The 23,035-nt window shown below is 32.0% G+C and overlaps 2 protein-coding genes and 1 non-coding gene across 18 annotated transcripts in view; 2 read left to right on the top strand and 1 right to left on the bottom strand.

Moving 5' to 3' along the window:
• Positions 1 to 32: 32 nt before the first annotated feature.
• LOC143198826 (uncharacterized) lies at positions 33 to 15,706 on the bottom strand. The gene is made up of 4 exons (XM_076408336.1): positions 15,656 to 15,706; positions 595 to 752; positions 443 to 542; positions 33 to 333 (listed from the first exon to the last, which is right to left on the bottom strand). Exons 2-4 carry the CDS (start codon positions 664 to 666, stop codon positions 155 to 157), a joined length of 351 nt encoding a protein of 116 aa, XP_076264451.1. The 5' UTR covers positions 667 to 752; positions 15,656 to 15,706; the 3' UTR covers positions 33 to 154.
• The window catches only part of LOC143198798 (uncharacterized), a 109,362-nt gene continuing 87,932 nt past the window's right edge, over positions 1,606 to 23,035 (top strand). For all 16 annotated transcript variants that reach the window (XR_013006296.1, XR_013006300.1, XR_013006301.1 and 13 more), the window contains exon 1: positions 1,606 to 2,022. Coding sequence is in view for 8 of the 16 variants with exons in the window: in XM_076408285.1 (XP_076264400.1) it covers positions 1,921 to 2,022 (102 nt within the window). In the remaining 8 variants the exon portion in view is untranslated. The remainder of the gene's footprint in view (positions 2,023 to 23,035) is intronic.
• On the top strand, positions 14,466 to 14,538 carry TRNAR-UCU (transfer RNA arginine (anticodon UCU)). The gene has a single exon. It is a non-coding gene; the product is annotated as a tRNA-Arg (tRNA).

Genomic DNA, 23,035 nt, shown 5'->3' on the forward strand with positions numbered 1-23,035 from the left:
AATCTAATTTTTTGGGATAAAAAAAAAATCGGTTTTATTGTGGTATCTATTTATTAAATTCAGATATTTTATCATTCGATAGATACTAGGTGATACTACTGTTTATCCAATTATCCAGCTACCTATAGTGGAGACTACATAGGTAATGCCCTCGTTAACTATTTTCCGTATTAATCCATCTGAGAAATCTCTGCAGGACTTCAACTACAAATTTAGCAGCTCTATCAAAAAATCCCGGTTGTTTGTTTTGGTCGTTGACGTCGTCGTTATTCATTTCAATTTCGAAGCCGGATTGCCTTTTGGGCCTATCGGCATTTTGCAATGCAGCATCATCTGAAAAAAAACACTATAAAACAATTGAAGTGATTGATATGTACAAATTATATTTTATAGTTGTAGCAAAAGATATAGATAATAATTAAAACAAAATTAATATTTTTACCAAACCCAAGTTGCTTTAGTTCCTGCACCAGTTGCTGATCATGTCGTAAATATTCCGCAATGCTGTGTTCGAGGAGCTCTTTATTGGAAGGTTTCGGTGCCTAAAGGAGATAGTTCTAATATTGCGACTTTTCGTAGATACTTTTTACTTACTGCCGAACAAATATGAAGAGTTGCAGCAAGCACCACAAAAAGCAAAACAACGACTTGATATTTCGAAGTCATCGCGGCGTGTATGGTACAGTTCAAGATGTTACTGTGGGAATGATGTTCCGTGTTGCTTGATGGCTCTTTTTATATTCACAACAGATCTATTCATGCAGAGTTTCATTAATCACATTAGAATCAGTGGCGGAAGTTTGGGTTTTATTCGTTGTTTTTAAATTTCGCTATCCATAGATGTATGATTCTAATATAAATCTTTCTAATAATATATAATAATTTCAAGTTTGAGAAAATATTGAGGGTTTTCATTTTTATCATTACAATTTGAGCAATAATTTAAATCTATATATGTATCTCTATCAACATTTTTGTAATATAGAATTACGGTTTTAGAAACAGATTTTTAAAAATTCAATACAACTTTATTTTTAAACAATTTACAGGTTTCAATAAAAAACAATATTAAAAATGATAAATATGAAATTTGGAAACAGAGAATATTACTTAGGTAACTACATATTTTCATAATAATTGATTAAACATATACTGATATTAGGCATGCAAAAGTGTAAACATATAATATCAATATTTTCATTAATTTGCATGTTATCATCAGTTTGAATTTATTCTTTCCTGCTACTACACTGCGATTCATGTTGCTGTGGCCGTGAAACTTATATAATCATTCCATTGATATAGCTCAACCGGTGATATTTCATAGAATTAACGAAACACAAAACGTCCATCTTTCTCCCAATTGTTTGCAATTCGTTTTCAAATCGATACGCTTGATTTCCGCTAATTTGTTAAAAATCGGTAATTTGCCAATTATCTAGTTTCCGCTTTTTATTGGGTCTATTTTAGCTTCATTCTGGTGAATGCGCCGGGTTCTACAAAGTCATTACGTAAATTATTCTAATAAGTTGTGTAAAGACGACATTTTTCGATCATGCGCAATGTCCACACTTTATTTTTGTCATACAGCTGTAATGTCACGCAATAGAGGCAGACGGAATGAATGTGTGAACAGTTACGAAAATACGGATTCTATTTAACCGCTCGCGCGTACGTAATAGAAAGAGATAGACGGTCGCGGCAATCGGACGGCTTGCTTCATCAGTCGAAACAGGTCCTAGACTAAAAAATTCATTGCAGACTTCAATTTCGACGCGGTGGTATTGGGTGTTTTTTAGAAGGCCGTTCTTTACCTTTGTCGACGTACAGGAAAAGCCAATTTGAAAATGCGATAGCGTTTTTTCGAGTGTGTGAAAATTGTTCGTATGACTTTGCTTGGTGTTGTTTGGTGATTATAGGATGGCTTTGGGCAACGGAAGCACCCCGAACGGGGGGGTTAACGAAAAGGCTCCGGTTGTCAACGGGACTAACATGGAAACCTTACCTAGGACCGGGAAACAGGTAATTTCGCATTAGTCGTCGTTATTTATTAGTATCCATCCGATTTTATTTGATATAATATCGCGACTGTTGAAATTATGGTTACGGATATATCCTATTATTTTATTGTTATCTTATGATAGCGAACTGGTTATAATTTAAAAACATCCAGTATGTTTTAAGTAATTTTTAGGATAATAACTCGTGAGCATCTGTTGAATTATTAAATGACTGAATGTTAAAACGAACGCAGAAACTGGTTTCACTAGTAAAATCGGGTTACCTTTGATACCTATGCAAATGTAGTCCGTCACGTTAAAAAAAATATTTGTTTTTTACTGTATAAATTAAGATCTAAATTGTCTAATAATCTCGTTAGGCCGGCGCACGTAATCGGCAAACATAACATTTACCTCAATATTTATAAATAAATACTTTTGGTCAAAATATACGGGACGGGTGGCAAAAAGTGTCGGGAAAATGAAGAAAACGAATCAGAAAATCGGTGGCTTTAAGTCGAATTTATTTATATCGGTCTGTGACTTAACAGTTTAACGAGCCCAGGCTTGAAAAGAAAAAACTAGGGCTATTATTTCATTTTTACATCTCTGGATATATGACTCATTGGCGTTAGTATTCGAAACCATACAACTGTGCAGCAGGTAACTTTACTCCAATACATATTGTTTTACTTTATAATACTGTTCGTCATTTAATCAACAAGAAATATATTTATCTTACATTATTGTAATGCTAATGCTATCAAAAAATCAAATTTTATTTGAATATTTCTAGTTTTTTAAGCAGCTACTAAGCTCAGTTGGTAAATATTTGTTTTTGAAATTCATTTAAACATTTTCAATTAATTAAAACTCATTATTTACTACATTGTTAATATATTTCGTGCATTAAAATATAAATATTAGTAATGATGTGATAAAGGGATTATATTCGAAGCTTATATAATAATAATTATCAGTTAACGCTAGTTATATGATATTTTTATGCTTGATTGGTAGTATTCTCTTGCCATCAACAATTAGTTTTATAACATGGTATTGGTTTTCGTTTTCTGATTTTTGAAATATTGTTGGCCGTTGATTTAACCCAGCCATTTAACACCTTTGCCTTATACCGAATGTTTGCGTTAAATATACTCTGTCCATGCATAAGCTACCGGTTTCAATTTTGTGTAAGACGGATATTTGTATTTGTTAAATGGGTGTGGTGAATGTACAAGGGAGTGGTCTTTTCAGGGAAAGCAGTCAAAGTATTAACAATCGTTCAGTAACAACAATTAAAAGTTACCTACCTAAAAATTTTATTATGAATTAAGCACATATTTCTAAAAGCAAAGACGCAATATTTCTTGTAGCGGTATTGTAAACCTATTTTGTACGTTACCAGGCTTTTTCTTTACTGAAATAGTTACTTTAGGGTTATATTAATATTGTTCAATACCAATTGTAATTGTAAACAAGATAATGTCTATATGTATTCAAAATATTTTTTAAATTAATTACATCTTACATTAGATGTGCGTAGTACAATCTTAATTTATTACTATTGTTTATTTATACATTTTAAAACTTACCTAACTTTTTAGCATAAGTTGTAGTATTTAATTAAATTTATTTTAATATTAAATTAAATTAAATTAAACTACTTAAGCTAGAGTTAACATTTAGCACTTATACACTATGACAGTTCATGTGGTTTGGGTTCGCTTCATCTTCTGATTTCCTGCGTGTTATCCGGTAGCTTTATTGCTTCCACGTTGCTATGATTTAATAACCTCATTTCATTTTTTAAAGCGAAATCTTGGATAACTTAGTAAATCCATTTAACGTCGAGGTCATCGCGTTATTTTTCTTTAGTTATTTAGTTATAACAATCGGTTTTGTTTTGTTCAATAATTTTGTTTTGGCATCGTTTATAACAAACTGATAAACGAATTTATTTGATTGAGTATATGCCGACTAACCAGTACAATTTTTTGATTCTGAGTCTCATCTGCTCTGCTCTGCTTTTTGTCTAACGTGATCTTATTCAAAATACTAGGATGCAAATGTGAGATGAGCGTTTATTTATTTATTAAATATTAAAACAATATATAAAACGTAAAAATACATAGTATCGTCATTGGCTTGATGTTGAGAATGGCAAATGATAATTCAGTAAAGTTTTGGATTGTTTTGAGATTGAGATTTTACGTTTCTGTGCTACCTCTGGTTTACAGAGCATTTGGAATTATTATAATAGATTTGCAAAAACATTCCATCCGTTATAAACTGGAGAACTGCGAAACCCTGGGTCCATTAGGTCAAGTGATATGTGAATATGTCAATCAACAGATTATTTGGTTCGCTTGAATTTGCATCGTATATCTTTGATGATATAAACGTTTAAAATATAAACACATTTGTGCCTATAATTGTACTGATGTATCATATTAGTATTAGTTAGATTTTATAGTATAAACGACTTGGCGTTAACACACCACCTTGTTGATTTTCTGCCTATATATAATATTTAACGACCAGCAGCCAAGTCCATCCCAACTCATCGTTTTATCATATTGAGTTACAGTAGAAGAATCGAGTTTCTGGCTTTAGGGAAGCTAGTCCATCTGAGTAAGTCCATCTAAAATAAGTTCTGTTACTGGATGGTTCCGAGAAAGCATCATGCTTTGTACCTGTGGAATTCAATCGGTTTGCTTGCTGAATATAACATAAATCTTGTCTAACTTATATGATCAAGGAGCAGTAATTTTGATGACATATGCTCACATAACGGACATCGAGTCATATTAATCTGTATTTTTACTTTTGTAGGTTCAAGTATACCTAAAATATAATGAATTTCTTTTGGTATTGAATCCAATTAACAAAATTAAAATTAATATACACGCACCTGGATGGAATGACCTCCTATGGTATGTACAGATTAAAAGTGTTATAAAAGCTTTTGCGATAACGAACTTTCTTTGGGTTCTACCGCTGGAACGCTTGTAAACGGCAACGTCGCAAAATCAGGCGGAAACTACCGAAGTTTACCGAATATCGGTTATTATTCTCCAAAAATAACCACTGCTCAAGAACACCATCCATCGTAGATCCTTTAAAATTAATTTATGGGCTTGATAGTTTATTTGTAGGATATAATTTCTTTGTGTCCGCGAATTGTGGCATCGATGATGAATGGTTCGGATCGTTGTGACACGCGAAACGCTCCGACTATTTAAAAGACGGCCTTATGATTTTGCCAGGCTGAATTCCGAGCAATTCGACGATTAACCCAGATAGTAGCGGCGGGGGCGGCCAGATGGCAACCAACGACGAACAGTCCGAAGTGTTCTCGCTTGTTCTTATTAAGTTCGGGCCAAATGTGTTGGTATTTAATGGCACACGTAAAGCATTGTCGTGTTCAAGGTCAGATTTGTTATTAAATTAACGGTTTTTACGGGATTTTAAAACTATATCAGTGGCATCTTCTGATGGTTACGACATAACGTTAAGAACTGGCAATTAGGTGAGGCAAGAGCAACAACAACACTTTACTGATATTTACACATTAAGGTTAAGGTTTTTTTCTTATGTTGTACAATTAAATATTAATAGCATTTAACAAGCCAGTTCATCAAAAAATGGGATATATAGTTCTTGCAATAAAAGAGCGAATCCACGGCATCAAAATTTATAATGCAGCGTTGCCGCGTCAAATTTAATTTTTTGTTTATTTTGACAACAAAATAGTAAGTAAAACAAACTAAATATTAAATAAAATAACGAAACATATAACTTATTTTAACATTATAGTAACAAATGAGCTAAAAAATCCCGGGCGTAACAAAGAAAACGCGTTTTTTTTGTTCAAAATTGGCTTTATTCATCAATGTAATCCCCACCAAGAGCCACACAATCATTATACGCTCAAATATTTCAACATCACATTTTTAGAACGATTTAACCTTTGTCTCAAAGTAGGCCGGTTGCCAGTTGCTGTCCAATCAGATGACGATCGTTGTGATTCCGGAGTGATCAAATATGGTTAAATGGCTTATAGTCAGTCAAATGCTCTAGCAATATACAACCAACACCTTCTGTACATACCTTTACGGTGTTAACGAGCTCACGCAACTTCATTTTTCGATCATTCAAGACGATTCTGCAAATTTTTTTGATGTTTTTTGTATTACCACCTCATTTGGACGTCCACTGCATCGTTGGTGTCTCTACGACCACGTTTAAAATCAGCAAACCAACTTTTTATTGTCGTTTCTGAGGGAGCGCAGCTTTTATAACATTTTCAAGTCGTTGCTGCGCTTGAACAGTATTTTTTCCTCTCAAGAATTAGTGTCAAATTAAAAAACGAAATTGTTTCTGATCCATTTTTTTAAATTACAAAAGTAGTGTCTTAATGCAATAACTCACAAACATATGAGTAGAATATTGAAGGTTAGCAACAACTAACTATAGTTAAGTGGGGAATGCAATAAAACTAGCGTCATCTATGTGTTAGGCCCGGGACCTTTCAGCCTATATGTATTCTAATGATTATTTATTGAAGGATTTAAATTACAGTTAATTAAACAGCCACAATAGCTTGCAGGTTAGAGTAGTTTTATTATATTTACATTGACATATGACAGCGGACGTATCAGATTTTCAGATCAGAAGAAAAATGCCCGTTTTACTTTTTTGTAAACTGAATATATATATATATATATATATATATATATATATATGAAGGACTATATATTTTGTGACCTCATAATCATTCGTCAGTCAACATTTAAATGTTCTCTGTGTATTTGGATCAACATTTGCTTAGATAAATCAGGGTATTCGTATGGACTCAAAGGAATTTGATTCAATTAGCCTTCGGAACACTAATTAATTTATCGTAACGTTTTAGTCGATACATCAAAGTGGCCGAAGACACTTGGGATCGCGGTCAAAAGCCGATCCCGTTCGTGGAGTCCCGTAGGATCGGACGGAGTAGAAGTTGCTGTCCGCATAAAGCCCACAATTTAGGGCGTGAGCTCGAGGGGAGGGGCGCTACCGTGCAAAAAAGGCTTTTAAACAAATTAAAGTAGCGTGCGTAAAGTTCGAGCGCCATCACGATCTAAATCACACACATAATGTACGTATATATGACCAAAAAAAAGAAAAAATGAAACGAGTTCTGGAATTAATGCGAGTAAGTTGTATCGTGATGATGTAAAATACTAGGTCGTGTTCCGTAACCTTGCAAAATATTATACCAGGTGTGCGAGAAGCTCTGCTATTTCTAAAACCTTTGTAAACCAAATTTAGAATATTGAACATGTCAATTGTGTTCTTGTTCTTGTAAATAAATTAATCGTATAGTTGAAGAGTATACTATATAACAGGTCAATTGAAAAGTCCCTGGCCTACCATAGTACAACACATTTTTTTTTGGCAAAATTAGTTTTTTTTTATTCAACATAACGAAAATTTCTTCCCAGCGAGCATTCTTTTGAGATATAAGAGCAGGAAATAGTCGCTGGAGGCCAGATCTGGAAAATACGGTGGATGAGCAAGCAATTCGAAGCCCAATTCATGGATTTTTGCCATGGTTTTCGCTAACTTGTGACACGATGCTCTTCAAATGCGACGGTTTTCCGCGATTTCATCCTTCAAATGGTCTAGTAACGCAATGTAATAGTCGCTGTTGATGGTCCTTTCTTTTTCACGGTAGTCAATGAAAATTATTCCACGCGCATCCCAAATACAGACGCCATAACCTTGCCAGTCGACTGTAGCGTTTTCCCACGCTTTGGAGCGGGTTCCTGGTGTGCAGTCCACTCGGATGACCGTCGATTGGACTTCGGTGTGAAATGATGGAGCCATGTTTGATCCATTGTCACATATCGACGCAAGAACTCGCGTTTATTACGCTTGATCATCTTCAAACACTGCTCCGAATCATCAACTCGCGGTTGTTTTTGGTCAAAGTTGAGTTCGCGCGGCATCTACTTTGCACAGAGCTTTCTCATACCCAAATATTCGCGAATGACATGATGTACACGTTCAGTTGATATCTTTAGAGTGTCTGTTATTCTCCAAATTTAGTTAAAATTACTGTTTAATTATTTTAAGTTTATATATTATGTCTTAAGTTATTTAATAATTTTTATAAATTGACTATTTTATAGTTTGAATCGTTTCATATTTATTTTCTAAGAGGGTGCCGAGTTAGAATTTACTATTAAAATAGCTGTATTTTTTTGCGGAGTGGATGCGTACAGTGTCTGAATGGTTTCCAACGGACTATTGTCCTATTCTTGTATCAAAACATCCGCCAAATGCTTCAGAGATGTTGGAGATGGAATCTACTCCTCACACTCTGCTCTAAAACTCCTCATAATGCTTCGGTAAAGTTGAAGCCAGATTATAGAGCTGATTAAGGAAGACGTTTGATGATATTTCGATGCTTCTTAAACCAAAACTGAACCTTTTTGGCTGTGTTTATGGACACATTATCATCTTGGAATATAGCAGTGTTTGACAGCAATATGCCAATCAGTAATCCGGTCAGTGATGTGAATGAGAGAACCAGTATACCACTATATTAGTGCCCAAATTGTAACGGAATCTTTCCCATGCTTGACCGTAGGAAGCAGGCATCATGGGTTTCTCCACAGATAAAATTGGCGGTTTTTAGGAAACAATGTAAACGATGATTGCAAAGCCGATGAAAGCATACTTGGAGATATTAACATTGGAAGTGCTACCCCATCCACCGTTTCCTCCAGACCTAACTCCTTCTGATTACTACTTGTTGGGACATATGAGTCGTGACTTGCTTGAGCTTTGCTTCACTTCTTATGAAGATACCAAGAAATGTGTGGATCTATGAATATCGCCAGAAAATACATTGTTCTTTCGAGATAAAATCCGTAAATTATCTGAAAGGCTGGATAAATTAGTGTATAAACCTTCAAATTTCAATTCAAACTAATTTATAGGCCTAATAATGTTGTAGTAGAGGTACTTGAAATGACTGAGATTTTATCAAAGCCGCAAAATGTTAAACTAACAGCCAAGAACATAACCATGATCTTACAACGGTACTCTTGACATGACCAAAGAACTAAGCGCTCGCACATTTATATTATGACAATTATAAACAGTTTATCGCAGGATGTGTAAACACATGTGACACTAATATTAATCAGACAGTTACATATAGGAAAAAATATACGAAGCAACGTAAGAATGCAGAATGGTTTACATCTCACGTCTGCTTAATTATGGACTTCAGCGTCATCGAAACTCACTTTGGAACATTGTCTTTGATAATGAGCTCAGTATGTTTATTATTGAATATTATTTTGCCATACATTGTTATAATAGAACGAGCAGTAGTAGTGTGTTTGTTATGATACGATATTAACCGTAAAAACAGAATGCTAGTTCACCAACACGCAGTTCTGCTAACACGAATGAATCTCTTAATTGTATAAATGTATTTTTTTATGTTGCTATTTATAGAATTATTGTTATAACGAGTCATCTTTCTTTTTATGTCATGTATTCATTATCTTGTTTAGTTCATGTTTAAAGTTAAGTTGTTGTTAATGTTTGTTATTACTCATTTGTTGAACTAATTAGTTTTACTATCTCCAATCGATTGGAAATTTCATTTGCTCATGTTCGTTGCCATATCTGATTAGAATTCAAACATAGTTCAATAGTTTGTTCAATAATCCTTTAACAGGTCGATTGAACAGCCCGGCCTGACACATAGATGGCGCAACTAGAATTAAATACATATGTTTTTAGTTAGCCCTCACCCTAAAAAGACGCATGTATAAATTTGACAGCTGTCGGATCATTACATTGTGAATTATAGCATTTTGGGTGAAGCAGCTTTTGTCATTGTGAATTGATTGAAAAAATACAGTTCAAGCAAAAACTTGGCTTGATGCCGAGTTTCCGGACACTGTCCCAGGAAAATCAACCATCAAGGATTGGTATGTTAAGTTTAGATGTGGTGAAATGAGCACCGAAGACGGTGAACGCAGTGAACGCCCAAAAGAGGTTGTTACCGACGAAAACAATTCGGATATGGAGCAGGGTTTGAAGATGATTAAGCGTAATAAACCCGAGTTTTTGCGTCGATATGTGACAATCGATGAAACATGACCCCATCATTTCAGTCTGAAGTCCAATCGACAGTCATTCGAGTGGACTGTACAACATGAACCCACTCCAGAGCGAGGGAAAACGCAACAGTCGACTGGCAAGGTTATGGCGTTTGTATTTTGGGATGCGTATGGAATAATTTTCATGTGACTACCTTCAAAAAGGAAGGACTATCAACAGCGACTATTATATAGCGTTATTGGACCGGTTGAAAGACGAAATCGTCGAATGAAGAGGTGATTGACGAAACTGAGACCTATTATGAAGCAAAGGATAAATCGTACTACAAAATTGGTACCGAATATTTGGAGGGTCGCTATAATCAGTGTATCACCCTTGAAGGGAATTATGTTGAATAAAAAAACTAATTTTGGCAAAAAAATTTGTTGTACTATAGTAGGTCGGGAACTTTTCAATTGACCTGTTAGATGCTTACAAGTTTTCTTCGATGTCCTCACTTTTTCATACACCACTTTTGATAAATTTGATGAGAAGCAGATCAGATCAACAGAACAATTGCATTGCACTAAGTAATTTTAAAAAATTATCCATTTATATCCATTACGTTACTCTACAAAACCAATTAAAGAAACACCAAAAATACAGGATCCTTATGACCAGAATATAGATTAGAAGTTAAATAGGGATATGCACAAATATTATATGGAATAATAGATTGGGGTTAAAGCCAATTACCATATTCTACATAACAGTCAACTAGGGAAAGGCGAGGTCTGGAATATAACTGACCTAGTTCAGATTTTTTATGTGAAGGGTGAATATATTATTTCAAATAAGCTTTAATAAGGATCCCCTGTTTTTTATGAGTACTAAATCTGTGTTTTAATTAATTTTTAATTTTTATATGTATACTTTTAGTAGACTACTAGTTTTTATCATCTTTCTTATAATATTTGCGATTAAAATCGATAAAACTTGTACAAAAGGGTTCATAAATCTACCCTAGGTATATAAAAATAATGACAAGTTTAAATTATATAAAAGTAATATTAGTGATTCCGCGAACTTTATATAATAAGATAAAAAATATATAGATACAGAGATACATAAATATATACAGAGGTATAAAATAATCTAATATTTAATTATACCAACAGGCGTAGTCTTGGTTAAACGTTTTGATTCCGAAAATTTAACTTTTTTAAAAATATGTTGTAATTTTTTGGATCGTTTTAGTGAAAATATTTATAAAAAGAGAAAAATAAAATATTGTATATGTTGTACCTCTCATTGTATTTTTTTGTTTAATGTTTAAATAATATCCATCGCCACATTTCCAAAATATCAATGGATTTTGCAAAGCTTTTTACATAGCAAAGCAGAACGATGATTGTCATGAAGCATCTGTACCGTATTAACTATGCACAGAGATAGGTATTTCTCTCGATGTCTCAATGATCGCCAGCCATAGCAACTGCAACTTCATTAACAGTTTTTACATTGTCTTATTACGTGCTCTCCTTATGATACTTTATTTAATTGTTAAATTTCAGTTGTTATGGCTTCAGCTAATACTGTTTGCAATATTTCTGGTGGTATATTTAATAATGAAAGTAACACATAAACAAATAAATATAATTAACTTTTTAAATTCAAATAAATAGAAATGTATTGTAAAATTCACTAATATAGCTAAATACATCGGGAATAAAACTGACAATGACTATATTTCATGATATTACCATGGCAACGGCCAATATTACGACCGTTACCATGGAAATGTGATTCTAACCGATATATGCCAGTTGAAATCAAAAATATTTAAAACATCCGTGGAATCTTATCGTCGCTGCCTACTGGGTGCAATTGTGAATCTAAACAGTTCTGGAATTTGTAAAAACACACACAAAAAATTCCGTAAAAATTGGTCTCGCCGTTTAGGAGGAGCTCAATTATATACACGCACAGAATAATTTTGTAAATAAAGACGATATATTAAGTGGGTTTATTTAGTATATAATCAACACCGTCCAACGTATTGCCAAATTCAGTTTATAAAAAGTAAAGTCCCTTTTAAACTCGAAGCATTTTTCTAATTAACACTGCTCTAGTTAAAAAGAGACAGAATGAAGTCTGATACGTCCGAACATCAAATAACCAAATCGGTCTATAAAATGTGTGTGGTACTGTTCGACACCGTGGTCATATATCAATATAAATATAATAAAACAACTCTAACCTACAAACTATTGTGGCTGTTTAATTAACTATAGTTTATGTCCTTAATTAATCATCCTTCGTCCCTTAGTTTAATTCTCCTAATGTTAAAATAAACTTCTTTTATATCGTTATTTTTGTTTCAATATTTATTTACTTTAATACTTTGTTGTCAGGGTCAAAAGAAATGGTGCGGCAACGTTGCATTATAAATTTTAATGGCGTGTATTGGCTGCTTTATTGGAAGGACTATATATTGTTAGAATTAAATTTACTGTTATTAAAGTTAACAGGCTTTCTTCTTTTCATGTTCATTTTCAAGGTTTCGTTTGTATTTTTGTTTCCTGAAATGTCTAAGTACACAAACTACAATGTAGGGTAAACGATATCAAGTAACGTTTTGTAATCAAGTCCACCCCATATTTAATTTACTTTCATGTTTTTTACAGCTTCTTGTTTTTGTGTGGTTTGATTCTCAACTTTCTTTAATGAATCGCCTAACACTTTCATATCCATCATTAAGAGTTAGACTATACATGATATAGGCATGACAAGACTATTAGGGTTGGTTTGTGAACGGTGAATAGGCGAAAATATAAAGTTTTGTGTGCTCTTTTAGCGTTTATCTTATAAAACCTACCTTCAAATAAAAACGTTTTAAGCCTCATTTTCTAAAATTCGTAAAATCTTTCTGGAAATGCGTATGTAGGACATTATATGCCACCTGTGGTATTTACTTGACATTTAAAATAATAAATGAAACCTATTTTACAATAGATGATTAATTTTTAATTAAAAAAAAAGGTCAAATTAATATTACTTTTTAATTATTTTATTATCTAATTCCCTATAATTCCGATGATAATTAATTAATACCATCAACATATAATAATCAAGGTCATAAATAATTAAAGAACTGCTATCAAAAAGTTTAATAAACATTTTGCTATAAAATTAAAAATATCCATGAAAATTTCAAAATATATTTTTGGGTATTAATATAACAAGGTGATATTTTTATATAAATCTTGATTAACGTTCCAAAATCGGAAGCTGTAATTATACTGTTTACTTATTTACATCACTCAAAAAGCTTTAACTAATTTTATTATACTGCTATACGGCCCTTGTTTCCAACAAAAGCTGTTTGTTCTGTATTTCACGCGTACCATTGCGGTTTTCGTGTAATAAATTTTATGTTGTATTTATTGAGATTTCACTGTTATTGTAAATTCAACGGCCGTAAAAGAATAACAATCACGTCCGTAAGTGCAAGTCTCGGATCGCGATACCGTGAACAGGTGAAATCTAAGTTTTCAAGCAAATGACGCACGCTTTATTATTACCGATCGCTTCACTTGTAGACGGCGGTGGCTTTATTGTTCTGGTCTTGACCAAATTAATAATCCGTAAAAGCCATCGTAGTCAGCCGTGAATGAGTTGTCGGTCTTATTTCAAGGAAACGCTATTAACATATATTTTGATGTTATATTAATTACAAAGTTTTTTTCAGTGGATTTCTTCAACTGACATGTTTTATCTAACCTATATAAGATATTTATTTACTAAATTATAAATATACTTCAGATTATCAACATTAAGAAAACTTCCGTTAAAGATTTTTGACATTTTGATTGTTTTTCAGTTACCAGTTATTCGGACAAAAAAATAAATTGACTTGACAGTGATCTTTAGACCACCAGTAAAATAGTGACAGCTATCACACAATACTGTTTCAATCTTAAATGGTAATATATAAAATTAAATATATATACAATTCAACATTATATATTATTAAAAAATTTTAACTTTCGGTTTGATAGCTTTAGTATTTGTTTTGACTGACGCGTGACATTTATTATATTTAACAAGACGTATCAATAGTCATTATTCTATATTTCCATTTGAATTCACTAAACAATGACAAATATAGATATTACAATAAATTCTCGATTATAGTAAATTAATATTTATAATTACTCCTTACATAGGAGATTTTTTCTTTAGTATTTGTCTTATAGTGGTATAAGAAATAAATGAGGATTAATGAAGTGAAATAATCAAAATAATGAAGGTTTAAACTATACAGTTTTAGCAAACTCTACTTTGTCAGTCCCTGTAGCGCAGAGGATAGCGCGTTGGACTTCTAATCCAAAGGTCGTGGGTTCGATCCCCACCAGGGATGCTCTGTACTTAACTTTTTTCATTTCCATTCCTTTTTAAAAAAATATCCTTTTTTTTATAAGTAAATTTTTCTCAATTTGTAAAATATAGAATTTATTTTAAACCCAGATGGGATTTTTACTTCTCATTTTATCCTAGTTAAAAAGAGATAGAAAATGCTGTCTAAATCGTCGGAACGCATAATTGACTGGCCTTATAAAATGCGATTTGAGTTGGTACTAGCGGGCCTTGTTGCCAAATGTCTGGAAAATTCTTCGAAACATTGGTGATGATAGTAGTTAAAGGAACAGGGGAATAATAAACCCGGCAAACGTTAGGAACCAAATTTCTTCAAAGTTGAAGCGGCAACATTGCGACGTGCTCAGGGCAAAAATTTTGATGACGTGCATTGAAGAAATAACCGCATACATCTAATAAATCATGAATTTCTTCCCAGTTCATTGATAACTGCACAAATTCTTCACCTTTTCGAAAAAAAAATTAAATAAAAAACCGACAATCCGGTTTTATTGAATGTGTTCAAGCGTTAACTTTTGCCGATTGATCGTAAACATTGTAGATTACACGGCTACATAGCGTTTTTATTTGTTTGGATCGATTGGTTTCGTTTTGTCGCAGTTTAAAATTCGACGATTATACAGATCGACGCATACTAATTAGTTGTAAAAATAGTGATGACCTTCTCGATGACCATACAGACATTGTTAGCAGAACGTTAGACGTTATCTATCATCTAGAAAACGGGTATGTGAATGTGCGAACTGCGGCTTATTGTTCAGGTGAAATTGATATATTACATTGGCGTTGTTTAATAATATAGCACGATTGTTGTGTCATCCTATTTGTAATATAATTCGGCTACATTAAATACATATATTTAAATTAATTTAATTAATAATGTTTATTATTTTTATATCAAAATCTTACAAATCTTATTTAGACATCTAGAAACAAAATAATAACAAATACAAGTATTATATGCAGTTAAAGGTATTCTTTACTTCTCAAAAACATTTATATGTATGCATGTACGAGTATATATATACATTTAGCATTTCATTATTAAAATAAGTCTTATAGTCTAAATTACCGAACGATTTACAATCGCAGACAACTACCTGAATATTAGAGGATGGTCTAAATTGATTTTCTTCTTGGAATTATGCAATTTTTCTGCCTTCAACACCACACACAGCAATACACTGGCTTAACCACGGTATACTATGGTACTTCACCAGCAGTCCAAGGTTTACTTCCTCATTAACATGATTGTGGAGGTGTTTTCACGGTTTCAGTAATATGAGATTTGCGTTCGTGTATTTTCTTGTGGACTAAACATATAGAGATATTTACAATCAATTGTAGAATTTTTATTATGACTATATTGAATTGTTTTGATTTTACTGAAACGTTCTCTTAGTTCATATCAATCTTGATTTTTTTTGTAATTTCTATGTACTTCCATTGATCCAATATTGAGGTTTTTTCTTATTTATGTATTTCTTATCCTGTTCATCTTTCTGACTCTCCTGGTGCTTCTGAGTTATTTCATTTCTATTACTTCTATCTTACTTTTGTCCGTTCTTGACAATCCTGTCGACCTGTAAAATGTTTTGCACATTATTTCCAGTTTGTTTTTTTTTTGGTATATTTTAGTGGTCAAGGCGACAGGTCCTCCTGCTGTTGCAATAGTCGCGCGTTCGAATTCTGCGGGTGATGGTCGTAATTTATGTCTATGATTGTTTATAACTGACATGATGCTTCCAATTGGCTATTTTTGCTTTAGAAATGTTCTCGCATCCGTCAAGTGATATAATTAGGTTTTAGCATTTCGTCGCAACGTCAAATTAACATGGACAGATTAACAGGAGCTATTAAGCTGTATTTTCCAGTCTCTAGTCCATTTGTAGATCGTGTTGATTGCTTGTTGTACCTTTTCTATAGTCTTAAGCAGAGATATATGTTTTGCCATGATAACTCTGCCGACAGAAAATGTTCCAAATATTGTTTCTTTTGTTGCTGGGATATGTATTGCAGTGTAGAGGTACAGGAGTCTAAAAACACTACCCCGGGGGAACTCCAGCCGTCTGTGTCAAATGCTTTTTCTAAATTAATGAATGCTCGCTGTATCTGTTTTTTAGTGTTAAACTTTTTCAACTATTTCCACACTTCCTGCGAAAATATATACATCTTCCCTTCCGAAATCTGCTCAAAATATTGAAAAATAATTTATGTAGTAATAGTAATTTTATACATCATTACATAGTATAAAACAAAGTCGACTTTTCTGTCCCTATATCCCTATGTGCGCTTAAATCTTTAAAACTACGCAACGGATTTTGATGCGGTTTTTTTCAATAGATAGAGTGATTCAAGAGGAAGGTTTATATGTATAATACATGCATAATATACTAAGGCAACATTGCTAATTTTAGAGGTTTCTAACGTGATGTCGTAAATTAACCTATTTTTTAGGCTTATTTAGCAATTAGCAAAAACGCTGCCTAACCCTACGAGTTAGATCAAATTAATGTACTACAGTATTGTACACCATAAAAAGGTCTACAAAAAAGTCCGCGATGGTATATGTTTATCTTTTAGGGATAACCCACATTAACCATTTTTATTGTTTACTTTTTACGTGAGAAAATGGCTTATTTACGAAGCTATTTTAAGCAATACGGCATTAATCCTTATCGAATTAAGTACCTTACAGTGTGCAATTAATACAGTGTGCAATTAATACAGTGTGCAATTAATATAGATCAATATGGTTCCTTACAGCATGTAAATTAAACAAATATTTTCGGAGATATTACAAATTTAAAATTTGCGTTTAAAAATGTGTAATGTAATAAAAATTGTATGAATTTAGATATTCCAAAGATAGCAGGAAATCTTCATAGTAAGTATAGGGGAAGAGGAATTGTTTTACTCCAAATTTAATGCGTGCAGGCCAAGGGCAGTAATGAATGAACCAAAAATACTGGATCGATTTTAATCATGTTTTCATTGAGTAACATAGGCATATATATTTTATGCCCGTGCAAAGTCAGAGCGAGCCGCTATGTTTTTATATACAACGTTCATATTTTTTCCGTAGTGTATTTAATTTAGTATCAGCATTGCACCCGTGCGAAGCCGGCGCGGGTCGCTAGTTTTTATATAAAATGTTAACAGTATTGTTTATTTTATCTTATATGTTTATTTTATTTCTTATTAAGTTTCAGTGTTGAAAATTAATTAAACAGTTAAAATTAAACATTTTGTTGTCCAGCTTTTGGTATTTCTTGTAAGATTTCATTTATTTTGCCAAGGGTCCCAAACATTCTTAGATATTAAACGGAATATTTTTATGAGTTTTACAGAAAGCAGGTGCATTAACGTGCCAGACAAGTGAAAAAAATGGTTGAATGACTTTATGCGAGGGCCATTCCTAATAATAAAACCGCATCCATCAAAACGGGCTTGGTCTATAAAGTTAGTAGAGGTGAAAAAGCTCATTTACACGTTCAAACGTTTTATTTAGTCGTGCAGACTTCGCCGACACGTAGAAATAATTTGCACGGACGAATGCATTGGTGACTTGAGGGGCGCAGTTCATAGAAATTCATATGCCGACTGGTTTTATCCGTTATACCCGTCTTGTGTTTGCTATGATTTTGAGCAAATGGTTTAGATTTTTAAATGTTATTCCTATAACTTTACAAGTTATTGGTACGATAAATATATTAATACTATTTTGTGTATTGCCGCAAACATTGCTGTTGCCACAATAACTTTCTTCAGGTGTTCTATTAGGTGTGTCTTCTACTGGATAGTCATTACGGTTTTTTCTTAACCACATTATTTTGAACTTTCACCTTAAATGGTTTACCTACAAAAATAAGTTGATGCGGCAACATTACTACATGCTGTCATTATACATTTTGATGATGTGTCTTGGCTGTTTTATTGGATGGACGAGTTTATTTTGCATCAGTGATGTTTCGTTTGAGAAGGTACACTCATTATTTTAGAGATGTATACTTATCACAAATATTGATTTATCTATGAAGTATTCTTTTGTCTTCTTATATCTATGAGCTTTTGTAGAGTATTCACAGAAGAAAAAATATACTTTTCTCTTTTGAAGTCTTTTAGTGTCAATTGTTAGTGGACTCAATTGTTATTAAATCTTCAATCGAAATAATCTCGATTATCTTTATTGTATTGTCTCATGGTTTGTCTTTTAATTTTTAGTATTTATTTTACAAAGATCATGTTAGACAAAATGCAGAACAGATCGGACTCGGAAATTAAAGAACTCTACTAGTTAGTTGAAATATACTCTTAATTTAAACTAAAATCAAAAAGATTGGGTTTGCCAGTCAATTATAAAGCCAATTTTGGACCTTGTTGATGCGGCAACATTAGTATATGCTGTCATTATACATTTTGATGATGTGTCTTGGCTGTTTTATTGGATGGTGAGTTTATTTTGCATCGGTGATGTTTAGTTTGAAAAGATACACTCATTATTTTAGAGATGTATACTTATCACAAATATTGATTTATCTATGAAGTAAAAAATAATATAGCTACAAGAAGATATTTAAACAAACATTAAAAACATTAAGATATATAGAATACCTATAGTATAGAAATATAAACAAGAAAAACACGTTTTAAATATTACCAAATAAATCCTCTAATAGTCTTAAAGATTGCTGTTAGGTCTCGACATACATATTTTATGTAACAACCGTAGACTTTTTCGTCTTGTTATGGTTAATGTTATTTCGGAATTGTGAACAAACATTGCTTATAAGAATGTGGCCTTTGCGATGTTTACTTTACTATTAAAACATGTCAAAGTCATACTGGGGCGTGATGTAATTTGTCCGTAATTATATTCAACGCTTGGTCTACGTTTAATATATTTGATTAATTAATCGATTATGAACTTTAATTGGCCTCATTATATATCATAGATCCTAATATAAAATGTGTTTTTGTTTACTTAGTAGTTGATAAAACAAAACTGTACGGGGTATAATGTATTAAATTTATTGGTTCATGATCTAATTTACAATGAAATTCATATTGTTTTAAAATATATTTCTCTCTATTAGCTTTTAAATTTGTGTATATTTTATTCTTATATAATACATTTTTGAATCATGGAAATATTTAAGTGTTGTTTCATATTATTGATTACATTTCCTTTAACCTGTTTTTTTATTTATATATTCTATATTTTTCTGTTTATATGAGTGATAGAGACAGGCAAATTCTTGTCTGTGATTTGTTCTGTTGTCATTGTACTCTGACGCCAAATGTGATTTTTGATACACTTTCATTTCTATACAATAATTTGTAAGGTAATTTGATCTGATAATAGAAATGACCTTTCTCAGTATTGCTAATTGATATAATGAATAGCTAATGAGCTAATGAATATTTGTCATTGTCACAAGAGTCTTGTTAATAAAATGCATATTTCAGGAATATAATATATAGTCTATCCAAAGTTGCTGTGAACATACGTTATCAAAATGCTTAATGTATTGCCTGCCGCAATTTGTAAATTCGTTCTAGAATCAGACAATATTTTCTTTTTTATTTTATTCTAGTTAAAAAAAGACACAATGCTGTCTGATAAGTTCGAACACGCAAATGAATGAACCTGTCAAAGTCATCTGGTTATCAAACGTATGCAAAATTCTTGAATACAATAGTGATAAGAGGTTATGACTCTAACCTATAAACTATTGTGGCTGTATAATTAACTGTAGTTTTTAGATGTACTATAATGTTAAAATAAATTATATTTAGTATTTTTTTATTTGATTATTTTACTCATGATGTGGCAACATTGCACCGTTTTAACATCATAAATTGAGATGATGTATGTTCACACCAACTTTCGATAGACTATATTATCCTTTCAATAAAACAGCCAATGTACGTCATCAAAATTTATGCAACGTTGCCGCACCAAATTTAAGTTTTCGTTAAAAGGGATTTTTCGTTTTTATAAACCGAATTTAGAAATACGTTCGACGGTGTTGATAACATACATTGGCTGTTTTATTGAAAGGACTATATATCATCTTCTTAAAATATGCATGAATTTATTGGTATAAATTTCATTTATATTATATTGAAGGTAATATCAAGAATTAACTAACAATGTTTGTTCAAAATTATTTTTATTTTAGGAAAAAAGAAAATAAAACATATAAGATAACAAATGTAATTTGTTTATCAGTAAAAATACCTAATCTGTGTTAAGCAAATCTAGATGTTTATTGGCATAGGCACCGTAACCCTGCCCTTTCGGTGTTATCTTTTTCACATTTCAAAATCTTCAATGGAATAAAATTTCAGTGTTTCTTTCAAAATTACGCGGAAACTGCCTAAGTCAACCAAGTATTGATAGCCCGCCACTGAAAGTAACCACTCTTAATCAAACAACACTAATACATAACTAACTTATATAGGAATGTATTTATTTTTAAGTAAAGTTTACATAAGTGATAAAAAGGATCTGTTTCGAACTCTATTTAATCTGCCACAGTGTTAATATAAACAGTTTGGTTTGGATTTATAACACTTTATATTTGATGTAAATATTTGTGTTTGTGTCACAGTAATGTACATCACTGTAATATTAGGCATAATTTCCGACGCGTTTATATATGGATTATTAGTAAAGTGATTTGCAAGTTTTTAATTGAAGACTGATCAAAGGGCATCAGATAGAACTATGTAGTTACGATAGCAATTTTATAATAAGTCGTAACATTTCATTTTTTACAATACCCTATTTTGTATAGCATGTGTCTGTTTATTTGGATTCGAGAATGGCTAGATTCATATCCGGGCCCGGTAGGTGGCGCTACGATCGGGGTTCAATATTTCAAAATTTTTTTAAAACAATTGTTATTATTATCATCTTATGATTTTTGTTTTATTGTCGAAATCAACTACTCCATATAAACAAAAGTCAATTCTCGCAGGATAACGTGTATTGGGAATATGACCTTTGATATTTGAAAAGTGATATTAGAAGGAATTTTGAAATAATCATGAACTTAACTGCTTATGTTTGACCATTTTTTATGCACTAAATATATGTTACATATGACTCAATAAAAAACAATGAATAAATTCTGTTTCATTGTTACTTTATCGGCCATCTTGAAAAGGCGTTATCACGTACGTCATTGCACATTTTTTGGCGGTGAAAGCACAAATATGACGTTGCCTTGCACTAAAATATAAATCAGTCAGGAAAAATAGAAGCATTGAATGTATTTATCAACTACGATCTTGATAGCGTGATTTATGGTGAGTTTTTTGCTCTTAAAGTTGTGTGAATCAAATGATTTCGACTGGTTTTCTATACATAGTACATCAAAAAAAACACCTACACTTGATTTAGTCTTTTTTAAATTTAGGTTTTTGTTGCTTTTGTAGAGTATTCACAGAAGAAAAAATATATTTTTCTTTTCTGAAATCTTTTACTATTTTTTACTATTACTCCTTTTTTATATATATATATATATATATATATATATATATATATATATATATATATATATAATATTATATATATATATATAATAATATAATATATATATATATATATATATATATATATATATATATATAATATATATAATAATATATATATATATATATATATATATATAATATATATATATATATATATATATATATATATATATATAATATATATATATATAAAAATATATATAAAAAAATATTTTTCATGGGAGATAACGTTTAACACATCGGTGGTTTTTTTCAATAGATCAAATTAACAAAAGACCGCTGGTGAATAGGATTTAAGTAAACGTCCCAAAGAAATCGAGGTCGTGTCCGACCACCTTTGATATTCACCCTATTTAGCACCTGCTGTTTACTTTGTTCCCAGAAGTGGGTCCCTATACCTAGGGGCGCATCTGTTGGACTCGATTTTATTGTGTTCAAAAGTCGTTATAAATGCATTAAGTGCAGTCAGTACCGGGTACCGGTACACGTTATGCACGCATCGTTAGACGTCAAATTTGTTTTACACGAATTGTATTTGTTTAGGTGTCGCACCACTTTGTTTCTTTAATTGTTCACACGCTGTGCAGTCAATGTCAGTCGATAGCTACTCTTTAACAGATAAAGAATGCTTTGCTGATATTAAAATAAATCGGAAGCAGTCATTTAAAAATATATAAAATACTAGCGCTAAATACTAGACTAGGGCCTATCTGGGCTGAACCTACTACTTAACATGGGCCTCGGTCCACGGCATTAAATATACCGACTGGCGATTGACCAACTTAGAAATCATCTCAGAAGATATGGTCTTACCCAGCCTGGTTACTGGCGTGACTGAGTTGATTTTCCTTGTGGGATTTTACACTCTTACCTTATGAACAATTACAATTATATACATCACAATCACAAACATAAATTAATAACCATGTCCCAAA

This window comes from Rhynchophorus ferrugineus, unplaced genomic scaffold, assembly GCF_030347505.1.
Source record: "Rhynchophorus ferrugineus isolate W39M unplaced genomic scaffold, kcgeb_rfMv2 rfM6, whole genome shotgun sequence".
In the NCBI taxonomy this organism is placed as follows: domain Eukaryota; kingdom Metazoa; phylum Arthropoda; class Insecta; order Coleoptera; family Curculionidae; genus Rhynchophorus; species Rhynchophorus ferrugineus.